At 40.2% G+C, this 24,244-nt stretch overlaps 1 protein-coding gene across 1 annotated transcript; it reads right to left on the bottom strand.

Moving 5' to 3' along the window:
* Positions 1-254: 254 nt before the first annotated feature.
* LOC110972411 (sorting nexin-4-like) lies at positions 255-23,361 on the bottom strand. Its single transcript, XM_051954252.1, is given in 15 exon segments — positions 255-3,653; positions 3,745-3,859; positions 3,976-4,121; positions 5,747-5,846; positions 8,320-8,409; positions 8,924-8,989; positions 9,911-9,972; positions 12,054-12,126; positions 18,997-19,052; positions 19,148-19,195; positions 19,291-19,440; positions 20,088-20,110; positions 20,113-20,225; positions 22,349-22,473; positions 23,220-23,361. Coding segments are annotated over 15 exon segments (1,335 nt in total). The 5' UTR covers positions 23,340-23,361; the 3' UTR covers positions 255-3,605.
* Positions 23,362-24,244: the final 883 nt, after the last annotated feature.

The following is a 24,244-nucleotide window of genomic DNA, read 5'->3' on the forward strand; positions in this document are numbered from 1 at the left end:
TGTTATCTTCATTGAAAAAAATGCTTTTCTTTCAAAAATAGGGACGTTTCATTTAAGTGACCCCAAATGTAATAACAGTAGCGTAGTTCAAATGTATAATGAACATCTCTAACATTTGTTTGTGCCGTGTCTAGCCAGAAGAACTCAATTGTTCAATTAAAAACTCACTATAGATCAACATTGTACATGAGGATGAATAAATTTGCGCTTAGCTCACACATATATCAGTAAAAGCAGAGCAGAGACACATGCAGTCAGTGATGTAACATATTTATTCAATTAAATAGACCAAACAGAAGCAGCATCCAAATTGAGCATTAACATTAACAATTCAAATTGTTACACACAAAAAGCTTATTGCTGGCAAGCCTTCAAAACAGTAAGATTAAATGTAAATTCAATAACACACGGAACACAGAGCAAAGAGGTCGAGTCGGTGAACGAGACTTCAGTTCAACTAAAAGCATCTCTGACTGAGTCACAAAGCTTACTGTACATTAGTACAACACACTGTCTGACCTCACCACATGTAATCAGTATCGTGTAGCCTCCTCGCTCTAATTCATCCTTAAGGTATCACTGGAAGAAAGAACCTGATGGCAAAAGCAAGTGGAGAACATGACAATATGCACCTTTGGCCTTGCAAGCATGATAAGATGCTATGAATCCATATCAAGCTCTCATCCATCATGGACAACAGCTCCCACCCACTGCACCGGACTGTAGTGGAGTTGAGCAGCTCCTTTACACGAGACTCAGACACCCTCAGTGCAAGAAGGAGCGCTACCGCAGGTCCTTCATCCCCACTGCCATCAGACTGTATAACACTACTGTGTAGTTGTTAATATGTGCAATATCTTATTTTATAACAATGTATATAAGAAAAGTTTTCTATCTTATAACAATTTATATAAGAGTTATCTTGTACTTGCACCTTTCGTGACTTTTTGCACCCCCCTGTTTGTTCCTAAGAGCTGTGTAACGGTAAATTTCTCCTTTGTGAGATCAATAAAGTCTATCTTATCTTATCATGTGCTTTTGATGCTTTCATGTTTATGTACTTCAGCTCATTTGATTCAGATCAGATATGATACTCTTTTTCCATTTAGGTTAATGGTCTTGTCAAATCTGTCGAGAAATCTGTGACAATTTCAAGGGATATGAATGATTTCTTGCAGGAAAATCTCAATTTATCAGAGTCAGAAATCATAAAACCACAAAGAATCATCACACTGGCACCACTATTTTCCAGTAGTTGGAACATCTGTGGGGACTTCAAAAAATGTTGTACATGGTGGTCCATTTTTTTCACAGGTTCATAAAATAAACAATGCAAAAAATGTGATTTATGACATTTTAGCTGAGTCATACTGCAGAGAACACCTCTGAGTTCTCTCTAAGCATCACTGTGCCGCTTCCACAGTGAAACAGCCAGAAACTGCTTGGGGTTTAGAGAGTTAACTGTTTTTCACTGTCTGATGTATCAGGGACAATAGCTGCCACCGTGGTTATGGGTTCATCTTGTATTATTACATAGATCAATTAATAGAAGACCGATTCCTCTCCAGCTAATGCTCATATAATATTTTAGCATTTAAATTCCAATCGACTACTACAAAATCCTACAGCAAGTTTCACATCAGTCTAAATGAAACCTCAGTTGACTTTGGGATTATCCAGCAGCATAGTATTGCACCTGCATAAAGTTGGGAGATTTAGAAGACAGACGTGATAAAGAATCATGCAACAATGTCAGAGAATCAGACTTAAAACCTTTTGTGCGGAACAAGCTCCAAAAATCCTACATCCAGTAAACATCTGAATTAAACACTAACACAAGGTAAAAGACAGTTCTCTGAGTTAGAGAGCACAGGGTCAGAGAATGGACATTAACAAGATGAAAGAAAACCTTTTTCTCTCCCCAAATAACAAACTGAATTTACAAGAAGAGGTGGGAATTTTGGGGAAAACCAGAACCACACCATAAAGGTGGAGGAGCATTTTCAGAGTGATGGGACTCTAATTTATTTCTTGAATCAAGGTTAAATATCTAACCTCCAGGGAACCAAATTTAAAAAAAAAACACTGCAAATGTTAATTGGTGTTTCTAAATAGTCCATAGGTGTGAATGTGAGTGTGATTGTTTGTCTCTATATGTAGTCCTGTGATAGAATGGTGACCTGTCCAGGAGTGTGTTATGCATGTGTACGTTATGTTCAGGACTCAGAAACACCCTGTTCCTTGTTCCTTGTATCGTTTCTGATGAGTCCACAGCGGTGGATTTGTAGTAGGATCACAATCATGTGATGGTCAACAGGCAGCTGATGTAGTGCTCACTTGTTGTCATGGTTACAGTGACACCGTGCTGCTGTCTCACAATAATACAGAAATCTTTAACAAATGCGTGGATCCAGACTATAAGCTGCATCACTGCTAAAATCTAATCACTTGGTCCTTGTGCCATTTCTGACCTTCCCTGAAAATTTCATCCAAATCCGTTTGTCTGTTTTAGAGTAATGTTGCTAACAGACAGACAGACAGACAGACAGACAGATGTACACCGATCGTGACATAACTCTGCCGCATTCCTTGGCAGAGTAAAAATTAAAAGTGCCAAACTCTTAGTCTCATTCACACCTACGTCAGCTGCTTTGATGCAGAGTGGAGATGACTGAAAACCAAAAGTGCCACATTTTAACCCTTAAAAAGCCGGGACCGAACATTCTCGGCTCGCTAATTAACATAAAATATGCACACACCCGTATGTTTAAGTCGACCAATAGTAAGATATAAACATTGGCCCCAAATTTGCTTATTTCAAACGATAAAGCCATATGAGCCGTTATAACGAAGCCGCAATTATGAAGGTTTTATCGGGGGCCGTGTACCGTAATAACACGGCCGAAATTCACAATGGCGAATGTCTACGACAATGCGACCTCACAAGACTTGATCGATATTTTTATGGATTAGGTGTTTTTAGTATATGTTTTAGTATATGTACTTTTCCAGAAACATGGCCTTGTAAGGGTTAAATAAACAGTGGAGTAATCCCACATACACTTTGATTCCATTGCTGGCAAATGCCCACATCTTACCCACTCCCAGACTGTCAAAGTCCATTTACTAACCCACAACTAGTTAACTGACTTTAACCCATAAGAACCCAGACCCTTTTTCCTTAAAGGACTTAATGAGTTAAAGTCAGACATAAAGCTTTAATAGGAAGAGACTGGGGCACTCAAAGTGCTTGTTACATTGGTGTCACCATGGGTTCTTATGGATTAACATGTAGAAGTAGCAAAGTGCCTGTTAAAAGTTTGAGAAACTGGTCTTGGTAATTTAAAAAAAAAGTCCATCCTATGAGCTGATTTCCAGTGTGTAGTTCATGTGCTTTTAAAATTACCACCGCCCTACATCTGTTCACTCCACAAGAGGTTAACAGTTAATAATATTTCCTATTGCTAAATAAGTGCTTACTGTTTGTACATGTATTATGTTTTTACATATTTTGTTGTTTTCTGACCTCACACAGAAAACATTGGCATCATTTCTTAAAATCCACAGTGGAGGATCACTGAAATCTTCTGACTATGGCTTCAGCTTCACATCTTGAGGAAACATTCTTTGGCATTGCTCCACACTTGTATTCCCTGCAGGGAGAGAGGAGAAATAAGAAGGCTGCTGAATGTGAATGCTGCAGGTTACCTGTGAACTTCAGTTGGCTAACAGGCTCCTCTGTACCTTCTTGCACATGCTGATCTGCATGACCGCGTAGTTGATGAGGGCTTCTCGTAGATCTTTGTCTTTCTGCTCCTTGAATCGTTGCATGTCCACCCACGCCCTTTCAACATGCTCTCTGCAGGAAAACATCAAGTTAACAAAGATAGTATATATATATGACTCAGCAAGTGACAGAAAACATTTACGGCTGCTTTCACACACAAATTTGCCAACATTTTGTCCACAACTCACTCGCACTCCACGGTTTTCTCCTTGACAGTCTCTTCGCCCTCTATTATCAGCTCCTCCAACAGCTTAAGCTTGGCCTCCCTCTGCTCAGGTGCTTCTTGTCCAAAAAGCTTGTTTGTCATGCCTTTAAAGGAGAATGTCCGTACTATCTGAGGAGGTGAAGAGGAGACAACACCACACTGAGAACTGCAGAGAAATTACAAGTTGTTTCCGAGACGTAGATCTCCCCAAAACAGTCTTACTTCAGTTTGACAAGTATTCAGCCATGACGTGACTGAGCTCACTCACAGATCTGTTGCTGTTAAACTGGAAATGTTTCAATTAAGCAGACCTGCCAACCTTGGCGAAATATTTTGAGTACCACTTAATCGCTCGCACACACACACACACACACACACACACACACACACACACACACACACACACACACACACACACACACACACACACACACACACACACACACACACACACACACACACACACACACACACGTTTGTTTTTCTATACCGGTGGGGACTTACCATTGACTCCCATTCATATCTAACTCCTAACCCTTACCCTAACCCTAACCTTAACCATCACCAAATCAATGCCTAACCCTAAACAAACGTTTTTGCACTTTTACATTTTTTATTAACAACAATATGGCCAAGAAAACGGTGTTGCCACCCGTGGGGACCTCATTTTAGGTCCCCACCGTAAGACAAGTCCCCACCTTTATAGCAAATAGTCAGGTCAAAGTCCCCACCGGTATAGCAGAAACAAGTACACACACACACACACACACACACACACACACACACACACACACACACACACACACACACACACACACACACACACACACACACACACACACACACACACACACACACACACACATTTACCGTTTTAATGATGCCTTCAGTGAGAATCTACAATGGAAATAGTCATGAAAATAAAGAAAAAGCATTAAATGAGAAGGCGTGTCCTAATTTTTTATGTCTGCAAAAAAAGGAATGGATATTAAAAATGTAATAATTAAAGGTCCTATTGCAATGTGATTAGCAGGATTATTTATTCAGGTACAGCCCCGATGTAAACACAGGTCTCAGAACACAGCTGCTGTCACTGACCTATATTTTAGTTCATTTTACCAGTGATAAAGTAATGATTTGGTAATGACTGAAGGAAAACACAGCAGCCTGTTTTTGTGCTGTGATTATACTTCACACCAGCTCTGATAAATAAAAGATACTCAAAAGCATGTAAATTTACAACATCTACAGGGGATCCTTGGTTCACCACGTCCTCGACCTACAGCGTTTTGTTATTATGTTATGAACTGGTTACGCTATAAGACGGCTTTGTTTACATTCACCTTGGATTGTGCTACGTTTGCTAATTTTTTGCCCTTCATTGTGGCTCCCAAGCGCAAGTCAGACTCTTCTGATGGAGTTCCGACTTATGGCGAAAATCAATTTATTTCGGACCGTTGGAACGGAACTCCAGTGTAAGTCGAGGACCCCCTGTATATGGCAAATGGCTGCCTATAAGCAAGAAACACATCATGCCTCACCATCTTTCTCTCTGGTTTTTCTTCCCTGTATCTTTCTCATCAGTCAGACAACATGGAGCATTAAAACTTAAGCTGACCCACGTTACAAATAAATGTCACACTTCACAGACACGACCTCGATGGTAGAAATGAACCCCACTATGAACACCATGGGTAAGAGTCAATAGATAAAGCAGAGTAAAGGAAAACATGTATGACATCAGTGTAGTGTACCCCTGTAGCTAGTTCCTCACGTTGCTGCTTCTTAGAGATGAGGTCCTGAGAGGCCATCTCAAGCTCAAACTGGGTCAGCTCATGCTTCCTGCACACTGCCCTGCCAAAGCAACACAACATCAGCAGTTACTTACGTTCAAATAAAAGCCACTGGCATCGTAGAGGGACTAAAATGGTCAATACAAAGTGAACACATGTGACATATACATTAAAGCTGCTGTCCGGAGTTTGAATCGCAGCGTCTCCCAAAACACTGTTGGTCCCACCCTCCCTCTGATTTCGCCCCTTTATTTGTGCACGCGCGCAGTACATGAGAGAAGTGCCCGGAATGCTGCAGCATCTTGCCTGTTTTGCTGTTTTCCACTCTTCTACATTTAGTACATTTAGTAAATAATAAAGGAATTACGTTAGAATGCTGTATTGAGTCTAACTTGTCCTAATACCAAAATAACATGAATCTGCTAGGACGAACGAGTAAAGTTTCAATATGTGATTACACTCGTGTATCCCTCTCGATGACGTTGTTTATCAAACTTAGTGCATTTACGCGTGTATATGTTTTACATTGTTTATTTATTTCTATCTAGAGTTCAGAATTGCATGACTCCTCTGACGAAGAGTATGTCCCAGACGCCCCAACATCTTCCTCCAGAGGTCGGGCATCTAAACGAAGCCGTCAGCCGAGCTATGGAGGCCGTGGTCGGGGAGCGACGCGAGCACCCCGAGCCAAAAAACGTCCTGCAGTCTCTTGGCCTGACAAGCTGTGGGATTGGTAACTTTTCTGGAAGTTGCTGAGCCCTGATGCTCTCTCCTCCACAAGCAAAACAAATGTGCGCGCAGTTGCGTAGTGCGTAGCTCGCCCATCTCTGCATAGGCTTGCTTGCTGTGCGCGTAACCGTTGATTGACAGCATAACAAAGCTGAAGCTCGAACTTGATTGGTCGGCAGCAACCGGCGCTTTTTGGAATAACATGGGGGTCTATGAGAGGAAGGCGGAGCTCAGGAATAAATTTTCATATCGCGTTATACTAACTTTATATTATAGTATCGAACTAGACTAACACATTTAAGCTTTGTTAAAAAATGATACATAAATTGAAAACAAACGGAAACTCCGGACAGCAGCTTTAAGACACACTGGAATCAAAAATAAGGCAGGGAGGGAAGATTTCCATGTTCATCACTCTCTCAAGCAAATCTGCTGATATCTTAATGACATAGACTATTTAAGGGCATCTTTAACCCTTTAAGCTTCAGTCAATTCCAGCCGTTTTCAGTACAAAAAAATCGCTAATATTCTATTTTTAAATTTAAAAAATGACGAAAAATACAGGGAATATTGGACGCACATCGCGAGGTGCATTTCCTTGAAAACGACCGATTCGGGGATTTTATAACGACTTCAGGACATGTTTTGGACAAAATAGTTTACTGGCTTGTGTTGTCTGGATGTAAAAGGTTGGATTATGGCCGTTTTTTGTGGAATCTTTTTTTCTGTGTGTAATAATGAACCCGGAAATGTGAGTCGCGCTGTGTGCGTTGAAGCCGTGTATAGAGAACGGATGGATGAATATTTGTTTTTGTCGGACAAATGTGTTTTTCTCACCCGCTGTGGTAATCACATCTGAAAGTGGTTTATACCGGCGGATTCATGAGAATCTAAGCTTTCCATCGGCGTATAGTGTTTGTATAATCGGGTTTGCAGCCGTCGGACATTCTTGAAATTCCGTAGGTGTACCGCCGGCGGTACACCAACTACACACTGAAGCGTAAAGGGTTAATGACTGATCAGGCCTTTGGTATCACTGTGACCATTTTGAATGTCTCATTTGCTGAACACCTGCTTTTTGATTAATTCCAATTTGCTGATGTTCCTGAAACACCTCACATGTAGGCTATGGCAGACACCAGCTATGTGGCTGTACAGAGAAGCCTCTAGTCTCAGTCACTGCAGTGCAGCAGCTCAGACAGAGCTGTGACCAAGAAGTACTTTGAAAAGAGTACAACAGGGCATTTAATGTTATTTAATGTTGTTTTCAAAGGGCAGAATTTTCTATGACCAGAGCATCTGAAATGTCTGACAGTCTAATTGTGGGAAGCCATGGTTGTAAGAAACATTTAAGTTGTCATCTTTACAGCAGAAATGAAGCAGGGGTTGTCGCAATAAATCCAGAAAAGATTAAAAAGCCTGAAAGTCTTAAAAATTCTAACTATCAGAGAAATTATTCTGACTGATTGACAAGAAACACAAAGTGATGTCTCCTTTTCTACTTGGATAAATAGCATCTCATGGAAACTTTCCCAACAGCATAAAAAAAAAACACAAACAAAAATGTGTTCAGTGTCTTATTAAACCATATAACAACTGGCAGTACTTGAAACAATACCTGGTGAGTTTAGTGGTTTGATAATAATTAGCATACATACATAGTTACCCTCCATGAAACTAAACTAATAGATCAATTCACCACCGCATAAAAAGATGTTAAAGAGGCATGCAGGTGTTCTAAATATTCATGGGTATCTACTTTGTGGCAACACGTTTGTGTAGATGTGGCTAAAACTGTGTCTTACCTCAAGGCTTCAGCATAGGAAAGATATTCTTTCAGCTGATCTGCATAATGTTCCTCTTCCTCTAAGATGTCATCTATTGAGGCAGCATACCTGCAGGTGAGTGACAAAATTATGCATCCTGAGCAGTCCTACAGTATGTGATAAATATATACTACTGTTCAAAAGTTTGGGGTCACCCAGACAATTTTGTGTTCTTCATGAAAACTCACATGTTTAGTACATGAATGGTTTTGTAATCATCAATGAGCCTTTCAACAGCATTAGCTAACACAATGTAGCATTAGAACACAGGAGTGATGGTTGCTGGAAATATTCCTCTGTACCCCTATGGAGATATTCCATTAAAAACCAGCTGTTTCCAGCTACAATAGTCATTTAGCACATTCACTATGTCTACACTGGATTTATCATTCACTTAATGTTATCTTAAACTACTTTTCTTTCAAAAATAAGGACATTTCCAAGTGACTCCAAACTTTTGAATGTTACTTTTGTATGTGTTTGTATGTGTAAATCCTAAGAACTGTAATTGGGAGAAAACTACACTATTACTATATTTAAAGAGATTAACAGGATTATGACCAGTCCACACTCAAATACGTACGCATCCATATGATGACCAGCACTTTGCAGTCCATCTCCCATCTCTTTCTCTATGGCACTCCACTCACTGCAGTGAACACACAGATGTACACACACATTTGTAAATGTGCAAGAAGAGTTTGTTTCATGTAATGCTAGATTTGAAACTCCTGCTTGCAAAAATCTGCGGTTTACTGTCCCCTCCCTTATCCAAATCCTGGGTCTGCTGTGCAGATTGTAAGGTCCTGTAACTCCTCCAAACCCCAAGCAGTTTCAATGCATTTGTTTTCCCTTCCATTTTACCTTTTTCCTCACTGTGGACTATTTTTATTGCAACATAAAGTCCTGCACCTTTATGAAAAGAGCACAACAAAGGCTGGAAGTAGGGCTCAAAAATGTTGTTTGTCCAGTGTGCCAAAAGTATAATTCTCTACATATTATAGATATTTTACTACTTACATTTACTACTCCATCTGCTCTACTTCCATCTATCAGTTTTGTTTAAACAGAGTCAAGTTGAGCTGAGAAGTTCCTGAATTTTTGTCACATGCTGTTGGCTGCCGTTGAGTTCCAAATGGCTTCTCTGAGGAGCCCCAGATTTTTTAGGTTGTTTTTATTTACACACTCTGGTGCAAATTGCTTATTTTTGGTAGACTTTTAAATGACATATGTAGAATAAAGTGATTTTGATAAAATATCACAGTTCTAAGCTTAGATGTGGTCAAACTTCCTGACACAACCACATGTGATTAGTTAAAGGACCACTGCAAAGTTAAAAATCTGATGAGTTTGTACAGTTTTGGCTAAGAAATTTTGGTAACTTTCAAATTAAAAAAAAAACAAAAAACAGCAACAACAAAAAACCCAGGCCTTTCATGCTTGTTTTGGGGTTCAGAGGGTCAAGCTAAAATTGATTTGACTTGACAATGAGACAGTAAAAATAGCACCACTTCATCATCAACCCAGATAGTAAGTATTATAATAAATAATAATATGCTCATTGTCAAACCTGAAGACTCTTCCATAGTTGCCATGGACCTTGTAAACACCATACAGTCGATCAGCGACCCTCTACAAGACACACAAACAATGAATGCTGACTACTGAATGCATCTTGGGGTGAGAATATTTTCTCATTTACTGCTGTTTCCCAATTTAATGATGAACTTTTAATCTCGGACTCTTTCTGTGAGATAGGTCGTAGTTTGGGACTTTCTGAGCTCAGTACAAGCCACTGTCATTTAGAGATTCTAAGCAGCTATAATCAGACGCTGTAATGTGAAAGGGGTCGCTCATAGTGAGCCTACACAGTGTCTATTCAACCACAACAGGCTCTATTAAACTGACTGACAAAGCTATAGGCTGAGCTTAAAAGGCAGATGACGATACACACGTGGACAAAATTGTTGGTACCCCTCAGTTAAAGAAGGAAAAACCCACAATTCTCACTGAAATCACTTGAAACTCACAAAAGTAACAATAAATAAAAATTTATTGAAAATTAAATAATCAAAATCAGCCATCACTTTTGAATTGTTGATTAACATAATTATTTAAAAAAAACAAACTAATGAAATAGGGCTGGACAAAAATGATGGTACCCATAACTTAATATTTTGTTGCACAACCTTTTGAGGCAATCACTGCAATTAAACGATTTCTGTATTTGTCAATGAGCGTTCTGCAGCTGTCAACAGGTATTTTGGCCCACTCCTCATGAGCAAACAGCTCCAGTTGTCTCAGGTTTGATGGGTGTCTTCTCCAAATGGCATGTTTCAGCTCCTTCCACATATGTTCAATGGGATTCAGATCTGGGCTCATAGAAGGCCACTTTAGAGTAGTCCAACGCTTTTCTCTCAGCCATTCTTGGGTGTTTTTGGCTGTGTGTTTTGGATCGTTGTCCTGTTGGAAGACCCATGACCTGCGACTGAGACCAAGCTTTCTGACACTAGGCAGCACATTTCTCTCCAGAATGCCTTGATAGTCTTCAGATTTCATCGTACCTTGCACACTTTCAAGACACCCTGTGCCAGATGCAGCAAAGCAGCCCCAAAACATTACTGAGCCTCCTCCATGTTTCACCGTAGGGACAGTGTTCTTTTCTTCGTATGCTTGGTTTTTGAGTCTATGAACATAGAGTTGATGTGCCTTACCAAAAAGCTCCAGTTTGGTCTCATCTGTCCAAAGGACATTCTCCCAGAAGCTTTGTGGCTTGTCAACATGCATTTTTGCAAATTCCAGTCTGGCTTTTTTATGAGTTTTTTTCAGCAGTGGTGTCCTCCTTGGTCGTCTCCCATGAAGTCCACTTTGGCTCAAACAACGACGAATGGTGCGATCCGACACCGATGTACCTTGGCCTTGGAGTTCACCTTTAATTTCTTTGGAGGTTGCTCTGGGCTCTTTGGATACAATTCCAACGATCCGTCTCTTCAATTTGTCATCAATTTTCCTCTTGCGGCCACGTCCAGGGAGGTTGGCTACTGTCCCGTGGGTCTTGAACTTCTGAATAATATGAGCCACTGTTGTCACAGGAACTTCAAGCTGTTTAGAGATGGTCTTATAGCCTTTACCTTTAAGATGTTTGTCTATAATTTTTTTTCGGATGTCCTGGGACAATTCTCTCCTTCGCTTTCTGTTGTCCATGTTCAGTGTGGTACACACCTTTTCACCAAACAGCAGGGTGACTACTTGTCTCCCTTTAAATAGGCAGACTGACTGATTATGAGTTTGGAAACACCTGTGATGTCAATTAAATGACACACCTGAGTTAATCATGTCACTCTGGTCAAATAGTTTTCAATCTTTTATAGAGGTACCATCATTTTTGTCCAGGCCTGTTTCATTAGTTTGTTTTTTTAAATAATTATGTTAATCAACAATTCAAAAGTAATGGCTGTTTTTGATTATTTAATTTTCAATAAATTTTTATTTATTGTCACTTTTGTGAGTTTCAAGTGATTTCAGTGAGAATTGTGGGGTTTTCCTTCTTTAACTGAGGGGTACCAACAATTTTGTCCACGTGTGTAACTGCTGTTTACATCTTGTTTCTGCTGCCCTGAAGGGCCCCCCCCAAAAATCACTTACTGCAGGTTTAAAGATTTAATGTATAAATCAAGTTTTGATGATTTTAAGCAAACAATGAATGAACTTACTGCTCGTGCTCGGAGCAGCTGAGATGTGTGTGACTGCAGCTCATCGCTGTAATGTTTCATTTCCATGAAGCGCCTGAGTACGAGAGAACAAAGACACATATATAGGAGATGGATCAGAATTTTCCTGAATTATTTTTTACCAAGTCACTTAAAGGTTTATAGGATTTTAAAATGGCCAATTTTTACATTATGTTGTGTTTCATTATTTTAAAAATCATATTTTTAATATTTTTTTATAAGAATAGAAAATATAAAAATGCTTTGAGGTTCTGGAACATTTGTCTAAAAAAAACAATTACTACTCCACCAAGGAATGTGATGGAGTTGTGTGACAATCGGCGTTGGTTTGTCTGTCTGTCTGTCTGTTAGCAACATTACTCAAAAACAGATTAACGGATTTGGATGAAATTTTCAGGAAATGTCAGAAATGACACAAGGACCAAGTGATTAGACTTTGGCAGTGATGTAGCTTATAGTTTGGATCCATGGATTTGTTAAAGATTTCTGGATCATTGTGTGATAGCAGCACATAATGATACTATGGCATCACTGTAATTATGACAACAAGTGAACATTACAGTGGCGCGAATAAGTATTGGGCAACTTAAAAATTTCCAAGTTCACTCATTTAAAAAGATGATAGGTTTGTAATTTTCATCATAGGAACACATCAAGCGTGAGAGAGAGAGAATGTAAAAAAAAATTCCAGGAAATCACATTGTATGATTTTTAAACAATATATTTGTGAAAATGGGTGGCCAATAAGTATTGGGCAGCCAGCAAAAGTTACTTTTAATACTTTGTAATGTAGCCTTGGTTGGCAATGACAGCGGTCAAATGGTTCCTGTAGTTCTTGACCAGGTCTACACACACTTTAGTTGGTATTTTGGCCCACTCCTCTGCACAGATCTTCTCTAGAGCTGTGATGTTTGAGGGCTGTCGCTTGGCAACATGGAGTTTCAACTCCCTGCACAGGTTTTCGATTGGGTTGAGGTCTGGAGACTGGCTAGGCCGCTCCAGAACCTTGATATGCTTTTACGGAGCCACTCCTTGGTTTTCCTGGCTGTATGCTTTGGATCGTTATCATGCTGGAAGACCCAGCCACGTTTCATCTTCAGTTTTCTGACCGAGGGAAGGAGGTTTTACCCAAAATGTCACAATACATGGCCCCATTCATCTTGTCATTGACACGGACCAGTCTTCCTGTCCCTTTTGCAGAAATGCATCCGCAAAGCATGATATTTCCACCCCCATGCTTCACAGTTGGAATGGTGTTCTTGGGATGCAACTCAGCATTCCTCTTCCTCCAAACATGGCGAGTGGTGTTTAAACCAAAAAGTTCAATTTTGGTCTCATCCGACCACATCACATTCCCCCAGTCCTCCTCTGGATCGTCCAGATGGTCTTTAGCAAATTTCAGTCGGGCCTTTACATGATTTTTGTGTAGTAGGGGAACCTTTCAGGCAATGCAGGATTTCACCTCATGACAACGTAGTGTGTTACTTATTGTCATCTTTGTGACGGTGGTCCCAGCTGTCTTCAAATCATTGACAAGTTCCCACCGTGTAGTTCTGGGATGATTCCTCACTGTTCTCAGGATCATTTGAACCCCACGAGGTGAGATCTTTCATGGAGCCCCACTCCGAGGGAGATAGTCAGTGATGTTATACTTCTTCCATATTCTAATAATGTTTCCAACTGTTGATCTTTTCTCACAAAGTTGTTTACCAATAGCAGTTTGACACATCTCAGCTTTGTACAGTTGTACAATTTTATCTCTGGTGTCTTTGGGAAGCTCTCTGGTCTTGGTCATGGTGAAGACTCGAGTCTGACAGTTTGAAGGTGTTTTCAGGTGTCTCTTATGCATCTAATAAGTTCAAACAGGTGTCATTCATACTGTTAACGAGTGCAGGCTGGAGTAACTTCTAAAAGAACACGTTATACATTTATACGTTATACGTTCACATTATACATTCTTCCTTTAGGCAATATTACACTGGGTAACAAAAAATTTTTTTTGAAAAATTGTCTAGAGTTTTTTAACTGATTTAGGAGGATTAAGTAGCGCTTAATCCGAAAATGACATCCGTTTTACTCTATCAGGTCAGGTTTTGAAGCTATACAGATTGGTTGAAAATCTAATTTTTTGCCCAAATCAAATACACCTCTGTGTAGTTAACGGCTGAGTTATGCCAGCACTTCTTATCTAAGAATGCTTTATTATTACAAAATGCATACATTTGAGGGAGGGCTGCACAGCGTCATAGTGGTTAGCACTTTCGCCTTGCAGCGAGAAGATCCCTGGTTCGAATCCCGGGGTGGGTCTGGGATCTTTCTGCATGGAGTTTACTTGTTCTCCCTGTGCATGCGTGGGTTTTCTCCGGGCACTCCGGCTTCCTCCCACAGTCCAAAAATATGCTGAGGTTAATTGGTTACTCTAAATTGTCCGTAGGTGTGAATGTGAGTGTGATTGTTTGTCTGTATATGTGGCCCTGTGACAGACTGGCGACCTGTCCAGGGTGTCCCCTGCCTGCGCTCAAGTCAGCTGGGATAGACTCCAGCACCCCCCGCGACCCTAATGAGGATAAAGCGGTGTATAGAGGATGGATGGATGGATGGACATTTGAGGGATCACTTACTGCTGTCAATGAACAGTCTCCAATCTGTGGGGTCATACTTTGGCACCCCTAGCTTGTGCAGGAGACCCACAATGTCTGAACAATGCACCAAATCATTCTCCTCAGAGAAAAAACAGAGGTATTCCTGGTGTCTGTTTCTGTAAAATGTTATGCGAGTACTGTCTGCAAGAAGGTTCTTTTCCTTCAGTCGGGAAGCCAAAAGCTTAGATCACGAACTAGATCATTTAGCTCTATTTGTGTGAAAGGATGTGGAGCATCATCATCAAGAAACACCTGATCCTCTTGATCTTCATGGTCACTCGAGGAATCTCCCTCACTAATATCTGGAAGCTCTCCAAAGACAGGTACTGGGATTTCATCACAGTGAGCTACAGGATGACGTGCTGATTGAAGATCAGGATATGTAAGGCTGCCCCTGTTCTTTCTGTTAATCCCAGTTACATCTACAGCACAGAAGTAGCAGTCAATGACATGGTTTGCTGGTTCTCTCCAAACCATGGGAACTCCAAACTTTAGACAACTCTTCTTGCCCTTTGTCCATTGACGCAGATACTCAGTACATGCTTTGCACACCATATGCGGGGCCCAGGCTTTATCCTGGTCACCAAGCTTTATACCAAAATAGGCATTATAGGCACGCTTTATGAAGCTTGTAACAGAGTTCCTGTTAGGTGCCAATGTGTATTCACCACAGATGTAGCAGAACACATCAGGTTGATTTTTGCAAGCTCTTCTGCGAGAAGCCATGGTATTCACCTATGTGCAAAGAATAAAAATAAGTAATTTACTGAAGATATTTCAAGAAACAAAAACTGGGTATCATCCAAAACAATATACGATAGAGATATACACCAAAAATATAGTGATTGTAAGTTGTAGATGAGTAAACAATAAAGCAATCATACGTATATATATAAAGAAAAGGTGAAAAACAACAAATGGTCATAGTTAAAAAAAGTTGACCTGATAGAGCAAAACCAATGTTATATTTGAATTCTGCACCCCAAAATTATGTTAAAACAGCTTTAAAACCTCAGACAATTTTTTTGTTGTTGACCAGTGTTATTAGGAAGCACTGTATTAACTTCCATTGTTGTGCAGATGACACACAATTGTATTTATCTATGAAGCCAGATGAAACTGATCAGCTAGCTAGACTGCAAGATTGTCTTCAGGACATTAAAACCTGGATGACTTTTAACTTCCTACTGTTAAATTCAGACAAAACTGAAGTCATTGTATTTGGCCCCAAACATCTTAGAAACTCGCTTTCAAAGCAAATAGTTATTCTGGATGGCATCACACTGGCCTCCAGTACTACTGTGAGGAATCTTGGGAGTTTTTTTTGACCAGGACATGTCCTTTAACTCACACATAAAGCAAGTCTGTAGGAATTCCTTTTTTCACCTGTGTAATATTGTAAAATCAGGAACATCCTGTCTCAGAGTGATGCAGAAAAACTAGTTCATGCTTTTGTTACTTCCAGGCTTGACTATTGCAATTCCTTATTATCAGGTTGTCCAAATAGCTCTCTCAAACATCTACAGTTGATCCAAAACGCTGCTGCGAGAGTACTGACAGGAGTTAGCAAAAGAGATCATATTTCCCCTATACTTGCTTCTCTTCACTGGCTTCCTGTTAAATCCACAATAGAATTTAAAATCCTTCTTCTGGCATATAAAGCTCTTAATAACCAATCTCCAACATATCTTAAAGATCTGATAGTACCATATTATCCTAGTAGAACTCTTCGCTCTCAAACTGCAGGCTTACATGTTGTTCCTAGAATTTCTAAAAGTAGAATGGGAGGCAGAGCCTTCAGTTATCAGGCGCCTCTCCTGTGGAGCCTGCTCCCAGTTTGGGTTCGGGAGGCAGATACCCTCTCTATTTTTAAGACCAGGCTTAAAACGTTCCTTTTTGACGAATCTTATAGTTAGGGCTGACTGGGTGACCCAGAGGGGTTCGGCCTGTGTCTTCATTTGCACAGCTGACTCCCTCTTGGACGTCCCTTCGTTCTGCCCCTAGTCATGCTGCTATAGGCCTATAGAGCTCCGGACGTCACGTGACTCCGTTTGTTTACGCCGCCATGTTGGCAGGAAACTCCGCTTCAAAATGAATGGCGCTGGTAGAAAATTTACGCCGTCTGATTTTACTTTTCATTTTAAATCAGACGATATTATAAAATATACAAACAAACTGGACAAACTAAACATTATCCGATCCATATCATGCCCCCGGTATCTTATTTAAGAATCTTGAGACGGTCGGAGCGGACCTTTTACCGGACCTGTGGTACCCTGACATCTACAATTACCTGATAAATTTTCCTTCATCCGACTCCGGTGAATCTCTTAACCCTTTAAGCTGCAGTCAATTCCAGCCATTTTCAGTACAAAAAATCGCTAATATTCTATTTTTAAATAAAAAATATGACGAGAAATACAGGGAATATTGGACGCATGGCGAGGTGCATTTCCTCGAAAACGACCTATTCGTGGATAATATGCCGACTTCAAGACATGTTTTGGAAAAAATATTTTACAGGCTTGTGTCGTCTGGATGTCCAAGGTCGGATTATGGCCGTTTTTTGTGCAATATTTTCATCTGTGTGTAATAATGAACCCGGAAATGTGAGTCGCGCTGTGTATGTTGAAGCCGTGTATAGAGAACAGATGGATGGATATTCGTTGTTTGTCGGACAAATGTGTTTATATTACCCGCTGTGGTAAGCGCATCTGAAAGTGGTTTACACCGGCGGATTCATGAGAATCTAAGCTTTCCATCGGCGTATAGTGTTTGTATAATCGTGTTTCAGACATTTAGCAAATTGCTTATGCAGATCTCAAAGTGTACCGCGGGCGGGACACTGAAGTGCAACTGAAGCGAAACAGCGTATAAAAGCCTTGAGGGGTAAGAGAAATTACGCAATCAGATATAAAGCTTAGGAAACGGATTCTGTACCTGATACAAAGTGGTCGCTACATAAGCAGAATCCGTTGCCTGTGGGTTCCCACCGCTCCGTTTTCTTCTGCTCGCTTCTTGCGCGTTTTATGGCAGTGATCCACCTCTGTCGTCTTTCAGGATCTTTGGGAATCCGATAAAATGCTCTCCCCTTTGCTCGTCCTCGGCTGTTCTGGCATCCCGGGGCGCAACAACTGTCCACCATATGGTGGAACTCTCTGATGTCGACGCTGAAGAACGTTTAGGAGTTAGCTGGCTGTAGTTTAAACAGCGCGCCTTCCTGCCAATATGGCGGTGTTTTGATTTCGACTGTTGCATGCCGGGATTGTGTGACGTCATCTCCCGGAGCTCTATTGGCTGCTGGGGGACTTCTCTTGAGGCACTGAGCCCTTCTCTATCTACCTTTACATTTAATATGTATACCGTTATTGCATTACATTCACTCTGTTTGCCCCTGTGTTATTTCTCCGAGTGTCCCTGGTCCCAGAGCTGGATGCTTCAGATCTGCGGTCAATGTTCCACCAACTGGTCTAGTCTCCACCATGTCCACTGTGGGATGCTGCTGCTGACCTTCCTCCAGCCCTCCGCTTCCAGCTCCCCTTTTCCACCAGTCAACTCTGCATCGCCCTCACTATAATTGTTATGCTAATCTACATACTGTTTGAATTTTACTGCTAGCTATATATGGAGTATGTTTAATGTCAGAGCTGCACATCATAAGAGTAAACTATGAGTCAGTTTTCAATGTTAGCTTATACTTTGTTTGTGTCACATATCTTGTCATACATGTATCCAAATGTGTGTTGTACTTTCCTTGCTTTCCCACCCCTCCCTCTCCTCCCATCCCTCCCCCTTGCCCTCCTCTGTCCCTCTCAACCTGCCTGGCCAGCAGGCAGATGGGTCCCCCCTATATAGAGCTGGGTTCTGCTCAAGGTTTTTTCCCTGGGTGTTTTCCTTGCCACTGTCGCCTTTCAGCTTGCTCTGGGGGTCAGGCATATGGGTTCTGTAAAGCGTCTTGAGACAATTTGACTGTAATTGACGCTATATAAATAAAATTGAATTGAATTGAATTTGTTTTCTAGCTGCCCAATACTTATTGGCCACCCATTTTCACAAATAAATTGTTTAAAAATCATACAATGTGATTTCCTGGATTTTTTATTTTTTTTTTACATTCTGTCTCTCACACTTGATGTGTTCCTATGATGAAAATTACAAACCTCTTTTATCTTTTTAAATGGGTGAACTTGGAAATTTTTAAGTTGCCTAATACTTATTGGCCCCACTGTACATCAGCTGCAACTGAGGCCCTCTTGCAGAATATCTAAGAAAGACTAACTTACTTATCTGGATTTCTCACCCTGAAGGTGGCACTGAGAGCTCTGAGTCTGGAATCTGCCTGTAAAGAAGTAACAAGAGGTGCTCAAGCTTCATGAATGCTACAAGTATTGCCTGTAAAAATACAGAAACTGAAGCTCCACCAATGTCCAGTACCTTTGCCTGAAACCCTGTCTCATACACGACCTCCTTCCAGCCATGCTCCTGCCACACAGAAGTAGAAGTTGCTAGTTTTATTTTGGAACAACAAAGAGCAATAAATAATCAGATGGATGGATCCAGAGTCCAGCACTCTGTACCTCAGTGAGGAAGTGGTAGAGGATCTTGTCATTGGACAGGACTGGATGAGAGGCCACACGAAGCAGAAAGTTCTCCAGTCCGACCCTGCGGCGCTCCACAAAATCTGGGTCCATGTTGTCTGCGGACAGCTTGTGCCACACAAACTCTGCCTGGAAGAAGGAGAACAAACAGTTGTACTTCTATGGACACAGTATTTCTTTACACTTCATTGTTCCTGCTGTTGGGATGAAGACATGTGGAAATTACCTATTAATATTTGAACCTTAAAAGGCTTGGAGAGTTTTCACAACACCATTTCTGCAAACACTGGCTGGTGTGAGTTTTGGATCTTAGTAGTAAATACATATATTTCTAATAGGTAGTGTCTACAGATACGGACCCATACCCGTAGCCTGTGGCCTACGGATACGGCACTTTCCATTTGCCAAACAGATACGGACCCGTACGCGAGTCTCGCGAGTCAAGAAGCTGCTAACCACTGCAAACTGTTGAAAGGAAAGCAAAGGTTAAGGTTAGGGTTAGGTTTAGGGTCCGTACCTGTAGTACCGATGCTACGGGTCCGTACCTCCAGCGTCTACCGGGAGTCATGTGACCAGATCTCGCGTATCTGATTGCCAAATGGAAAGTGCCGTATCCGTAGGCCACAGGTTACGGGTACGGGTCCGTACCTCTAGCAACTACCTTTCTAATAACTTAAGATGGTATTGTTGTTATGACATTTCTTTGTGGACATAAAAAAAAGACGCAAGTGTCACTGATCACAAGCGTAAAAACAGCAGAGCGACACTGGACTCACCCTCTTCTCAGGCAGAGGGGGACCACGATGTACGGATAGGTGACTATCAGGTAGTTCCGCAGCAGTTCAAATTCACTGTATCGCCTCCACAGAGAGTCGGGAGCTGGATTACGACCTTCAGCGACTGCATCCATTGGCCTTTAAAGATTAAACCACAGCACAATTCAGTTTTGTTTGAATGCCGACACAAAAGAGAAGTAAAATCATAGAGTCATTCCATCTCATTTCAACAAATCTGAGGAAATTTTGTTGCATGACCTCCTCTGATCATCTCCAAACTTTTTTTTAACTATCCCAACATAAGAATAGATTACTTGCAAAGTTTTAACATCATATGATTGCTATTTGCTAAGTTATAAAATATTTAAATCCCTATTTTTCCACTCGGAAATTGATATGTTAGGTAGAAAGGCTTGATTTAGGAAGATAATACTGGGAACTGACTGATGATATAGACTTACAAGTGATCTGAAGGGTTCAAACACCTTAACAATAGAGCAGGAAAAAAAATTTGGAATGAATATACCCATTTCTCTGTGGTACAGGGCAATTTAAAAATTTGGCGAAAATGGCATTTTTCAAGAATTTAGGCATTTTTTTCACAAATTTTAATAAGTAACAAGGTTCATATGTTATAAAAATCTCAAAGTACCTTAAAAGTTCTCTCTAACCTAAAAATATCCAAGAGCTAGCTAGTCTCCTTAGACCTCAAAACGATGCCTATTTATGAAACAGACTGAAAAACACCATACATATATTGGCACAGAAACCAATGTGGGACATGGAGTAGAAACATGAAACTTTGTCTGTATAACAATAAACATCCGAATAATTGATATCTGAAGTATCAACATTGTTTCTTGAATCCTTCATGGCCAATTTAACCAAGAAATGCACTATGTTTTATAGGCGTTTTTTTAGGAATTCTAACTAATATATTGCAGTTAAAATGAGTTATATTGCCTTAGGTCCCATGTAAAACATGTAATTTGTCCCCAACTTATCACACCACTATTTCTGTCCTTTGAACTGCTTGAATTTCTCTGAAATCAGGCCATCATCTGCACCAGATATGTGGTACTGTCCACCACGGCGTGTTGAAGGAGCAGTGATTGGACAGAGGATGTGGGCTGTAGGCACCCACACTACGTCATCCTTTCTAGGCCATGTGAACTTCTTGCTGGGACCTTTTGGGTGCATGAATTTCACTTGCAAATCTTCAAATTCAGCTGATAAGTCAAATACGATACCGAGGCTGTCCTGAGAATGCAGTCTGGGAGTGATGCCATTTCTTCTTATTCAGTTACTGTATGAAAGAAAAAACAATGTCTATATAATAATTAACTTCAGATATGCCCTTTGTAACTTATACTACGATGCTGATGCTTCAGATTCATCTTTCATCTTTAGTTGGTCATGTAAATGGTTCCTAAAAACAAAAACGAGGATCAAAATGTATAGTAAATTGATTCAGCAGTTGCTCATCTTTGGCACAAGAAACAAATATGAAAGTAAGTTCACACATACTTCACACATACTAGTTCCTCCAAAAAAATTTGAACCGCGTACCATGTATCCCACATGCACTTTTTAATGCCTAAAGTTAGGCTATTTTGGGTCTACACCTGAGTTCAACAGCCTATAAATCAATAAATAAGCTTTATTTTAATGTTTTAAAACTTTTACCTTATGCAACTTTCATTAGTAAAGAAGAAAATTCATTCTTTCAATGTCTTTTCACAAGAATAAGTCCTAAAATAGAGGCATGAAAAACCCAAAATAAAGTCGCCCATGAAATAATAAGGATATTTTGGGAAATTCCACAGTCCAGTATTTTTTTATTTTCATTCATTTCTATACTTTTCTCACCAGAAGGGTAAAAGTTTTGGAAGGGGAAAAAATTCTGACCATGTAAAAGGAGTATAAATTGCTTTTTTTAGTAGTTTAAAACCCTAAAATCATAGGCGAGGATTAAGTTTGGACTGACTATGGGTATTAGATTAGATCATTACTGCTTATACTGTATGTTTATAACCATAATACTTTGCATTTGTTCATAAAATTACCCAAATAAAGCCCAAAAAATTTTTGGGAGGATCTGAGAAAGTGGTGCAACAAGCATTTGTTGAATTGACATGGAATGACTCCATACAAGTCATCGCTACAACAAGAGGAATTACTAATGAAAACATGTGAAAATGTCTCAGCTCACTCCACGGCACTTCTTCTGAAATGATCGATGAAGGGCGTGCCGTCCTCACCTTGTTTCGATCAGATACACGGTGAACGTCTCCTGCATGCTCACTGCATTTTTGCCGCTCCTTTTCTCAGCCTCAGCAACACAGATCTCCATCCTGCGCAGGAGAGTGGAGCCTTCTTCCACCATCTGAACCAGCACAATAAGACAACAGCTCTTTGTAACACAGACGCTGAAGTTAGCTTTACGATGATGATTTCCCTTTTTTGCATTTTCAAGAAGACAATAAAGTTTCACGAATCTAAAACAGCAATTTAAAGATTCTTTATCCCATCTGGCATGATCCAGTCCACATCTGACCAGTCTGGGAGAGTGATTTTGATCTGGGCTCAGTCTATAGTAGTCTACATGCGAAAAAAGCAGTGAACCCTAAACTTTTACACTTTCAGAAACACAACAAAATTTTCACCAAGTAAACATGGATTTTAGACAGATTTAAGTAAGATATCTACCACAGTTTTATTGCGTTAAAATGGAGAAAAAAGCGGAGAATCTCTCGTCCAGAGCAGTAAGTTAAGTTTCCCTTTAATGCCCAATCGGAAGCCAACATTTGCGTGGTGTTGGTCCACCTGCTAATCCTAACAGCTGTTCTCATCAACTACCAACATTATATACCAAGAAAGCTAATGTTCACGATAACACGAACACAACAGTAAACCTGAGTGTCCAGTTTGACACAGAACAACGTCAATGCTGAAAACATTACCAGAACTGAGCATATTTAGCGTGTGTTATCTTTCATTTTACTGGCTTTGGTGTAAGCTAGCTCTGCAGTCCGCCGCCAATAACAACGTAACGTTAGCACAGCGTTTATCCTCTGCGACCCATTTTTTTCTTTTGTTGAGTGAAACAGGAATTAGAAGTCCGCTTCTCACCGTGTTGTTCAGGCTCCCGTCAGCTGCTGTTAGGTCTGAATCGTCGTCAGTAGCCACCGAGTCGTCCTTCCCATCCTCCGCCATCCTCCTCTTCTTCTGCTTCCCTGATCCAGGACGCATGCGCAAAGCGTCGTTTCATCCTTCAGGCACTGTCAGGAAGAACTGTCTCTTCATGAATGAATGAGTGAAGTAAATACGTCTTTTTCACAATGTCATTTTATTGCATACCACCCCTTCTGTATTAAGAGCATAACAGGAAGACTGTTCAACTAAATACAATAGACTGGATTTCTGTATTGTGCATTTTTAAATTAATTGTTAATGGTTTAGTATATTTCATTGTATTTTAAACGCCTAACCAGGGACAAAGACTGCAAATTAGCTGAAGCAAGACGTCTTATATGTATCACATTTTCCTTTTTTGTGGCAATGTTGTATGTATTGTCCTTGCCAAATAAACATTAAAATAAATAAATAAATAATTGGAGGACATTTTATGTCCCACCCATCAAATTTCAAATAATCCATGTACAAAATACTAAAACATGTAGTTGTTGTGTAAATGTACTTGTCCTGAACCCAAAAAAATAGGAGAAAAGAATGTTTAAAAAACATTTTTAAAATACCAAATAAGTCTGGAGTTCCCCTAAAATGTATTTTTTTCTCTCTTCACCCTCCTCATGACCAAACTGAATCTCAAATAAAACAGTTGAAATGAAATGAACTTTTTTTCATTGTTGTCTCTTGTAATTGTGGGAGCATTTCTTTAATCAATACAATATTTTAAATAACAGTTATTATGCATGGAGCATGTGTCCCACAACAACTATGTTAGCATAACCTTTTTATCTGGTAGAAGAAGAGAACAGTGAATTACATGAAACACTGAAATTCACATCATCAGTTTTCCTAAAGCCTGGACCCTACTTCCACCATCTGAACCAGTACAAGACAACAATAAGACAACAGCTCTTTGTAACACAGCTGAGTCTACAATGTTGAAATTAGCTTTACAATGATGATTT

Source organism: Acanthochromis polyacanthus, chromosome 1, assembly GCF_021347895.1.
Source record: "Acanthochromis polyacanthus isolate Apoly-LR-REF ecotype Palm Island chromosome 1, KAUST_Apoly_ChrSc, whole genome shotgun sequence".
Lineage (NCBI taxonomy): Eukaryota > Metazoa > Chordata > Actinopteri > Pomacentridae > Acanthochromis > Acanthochromis polyacanthus.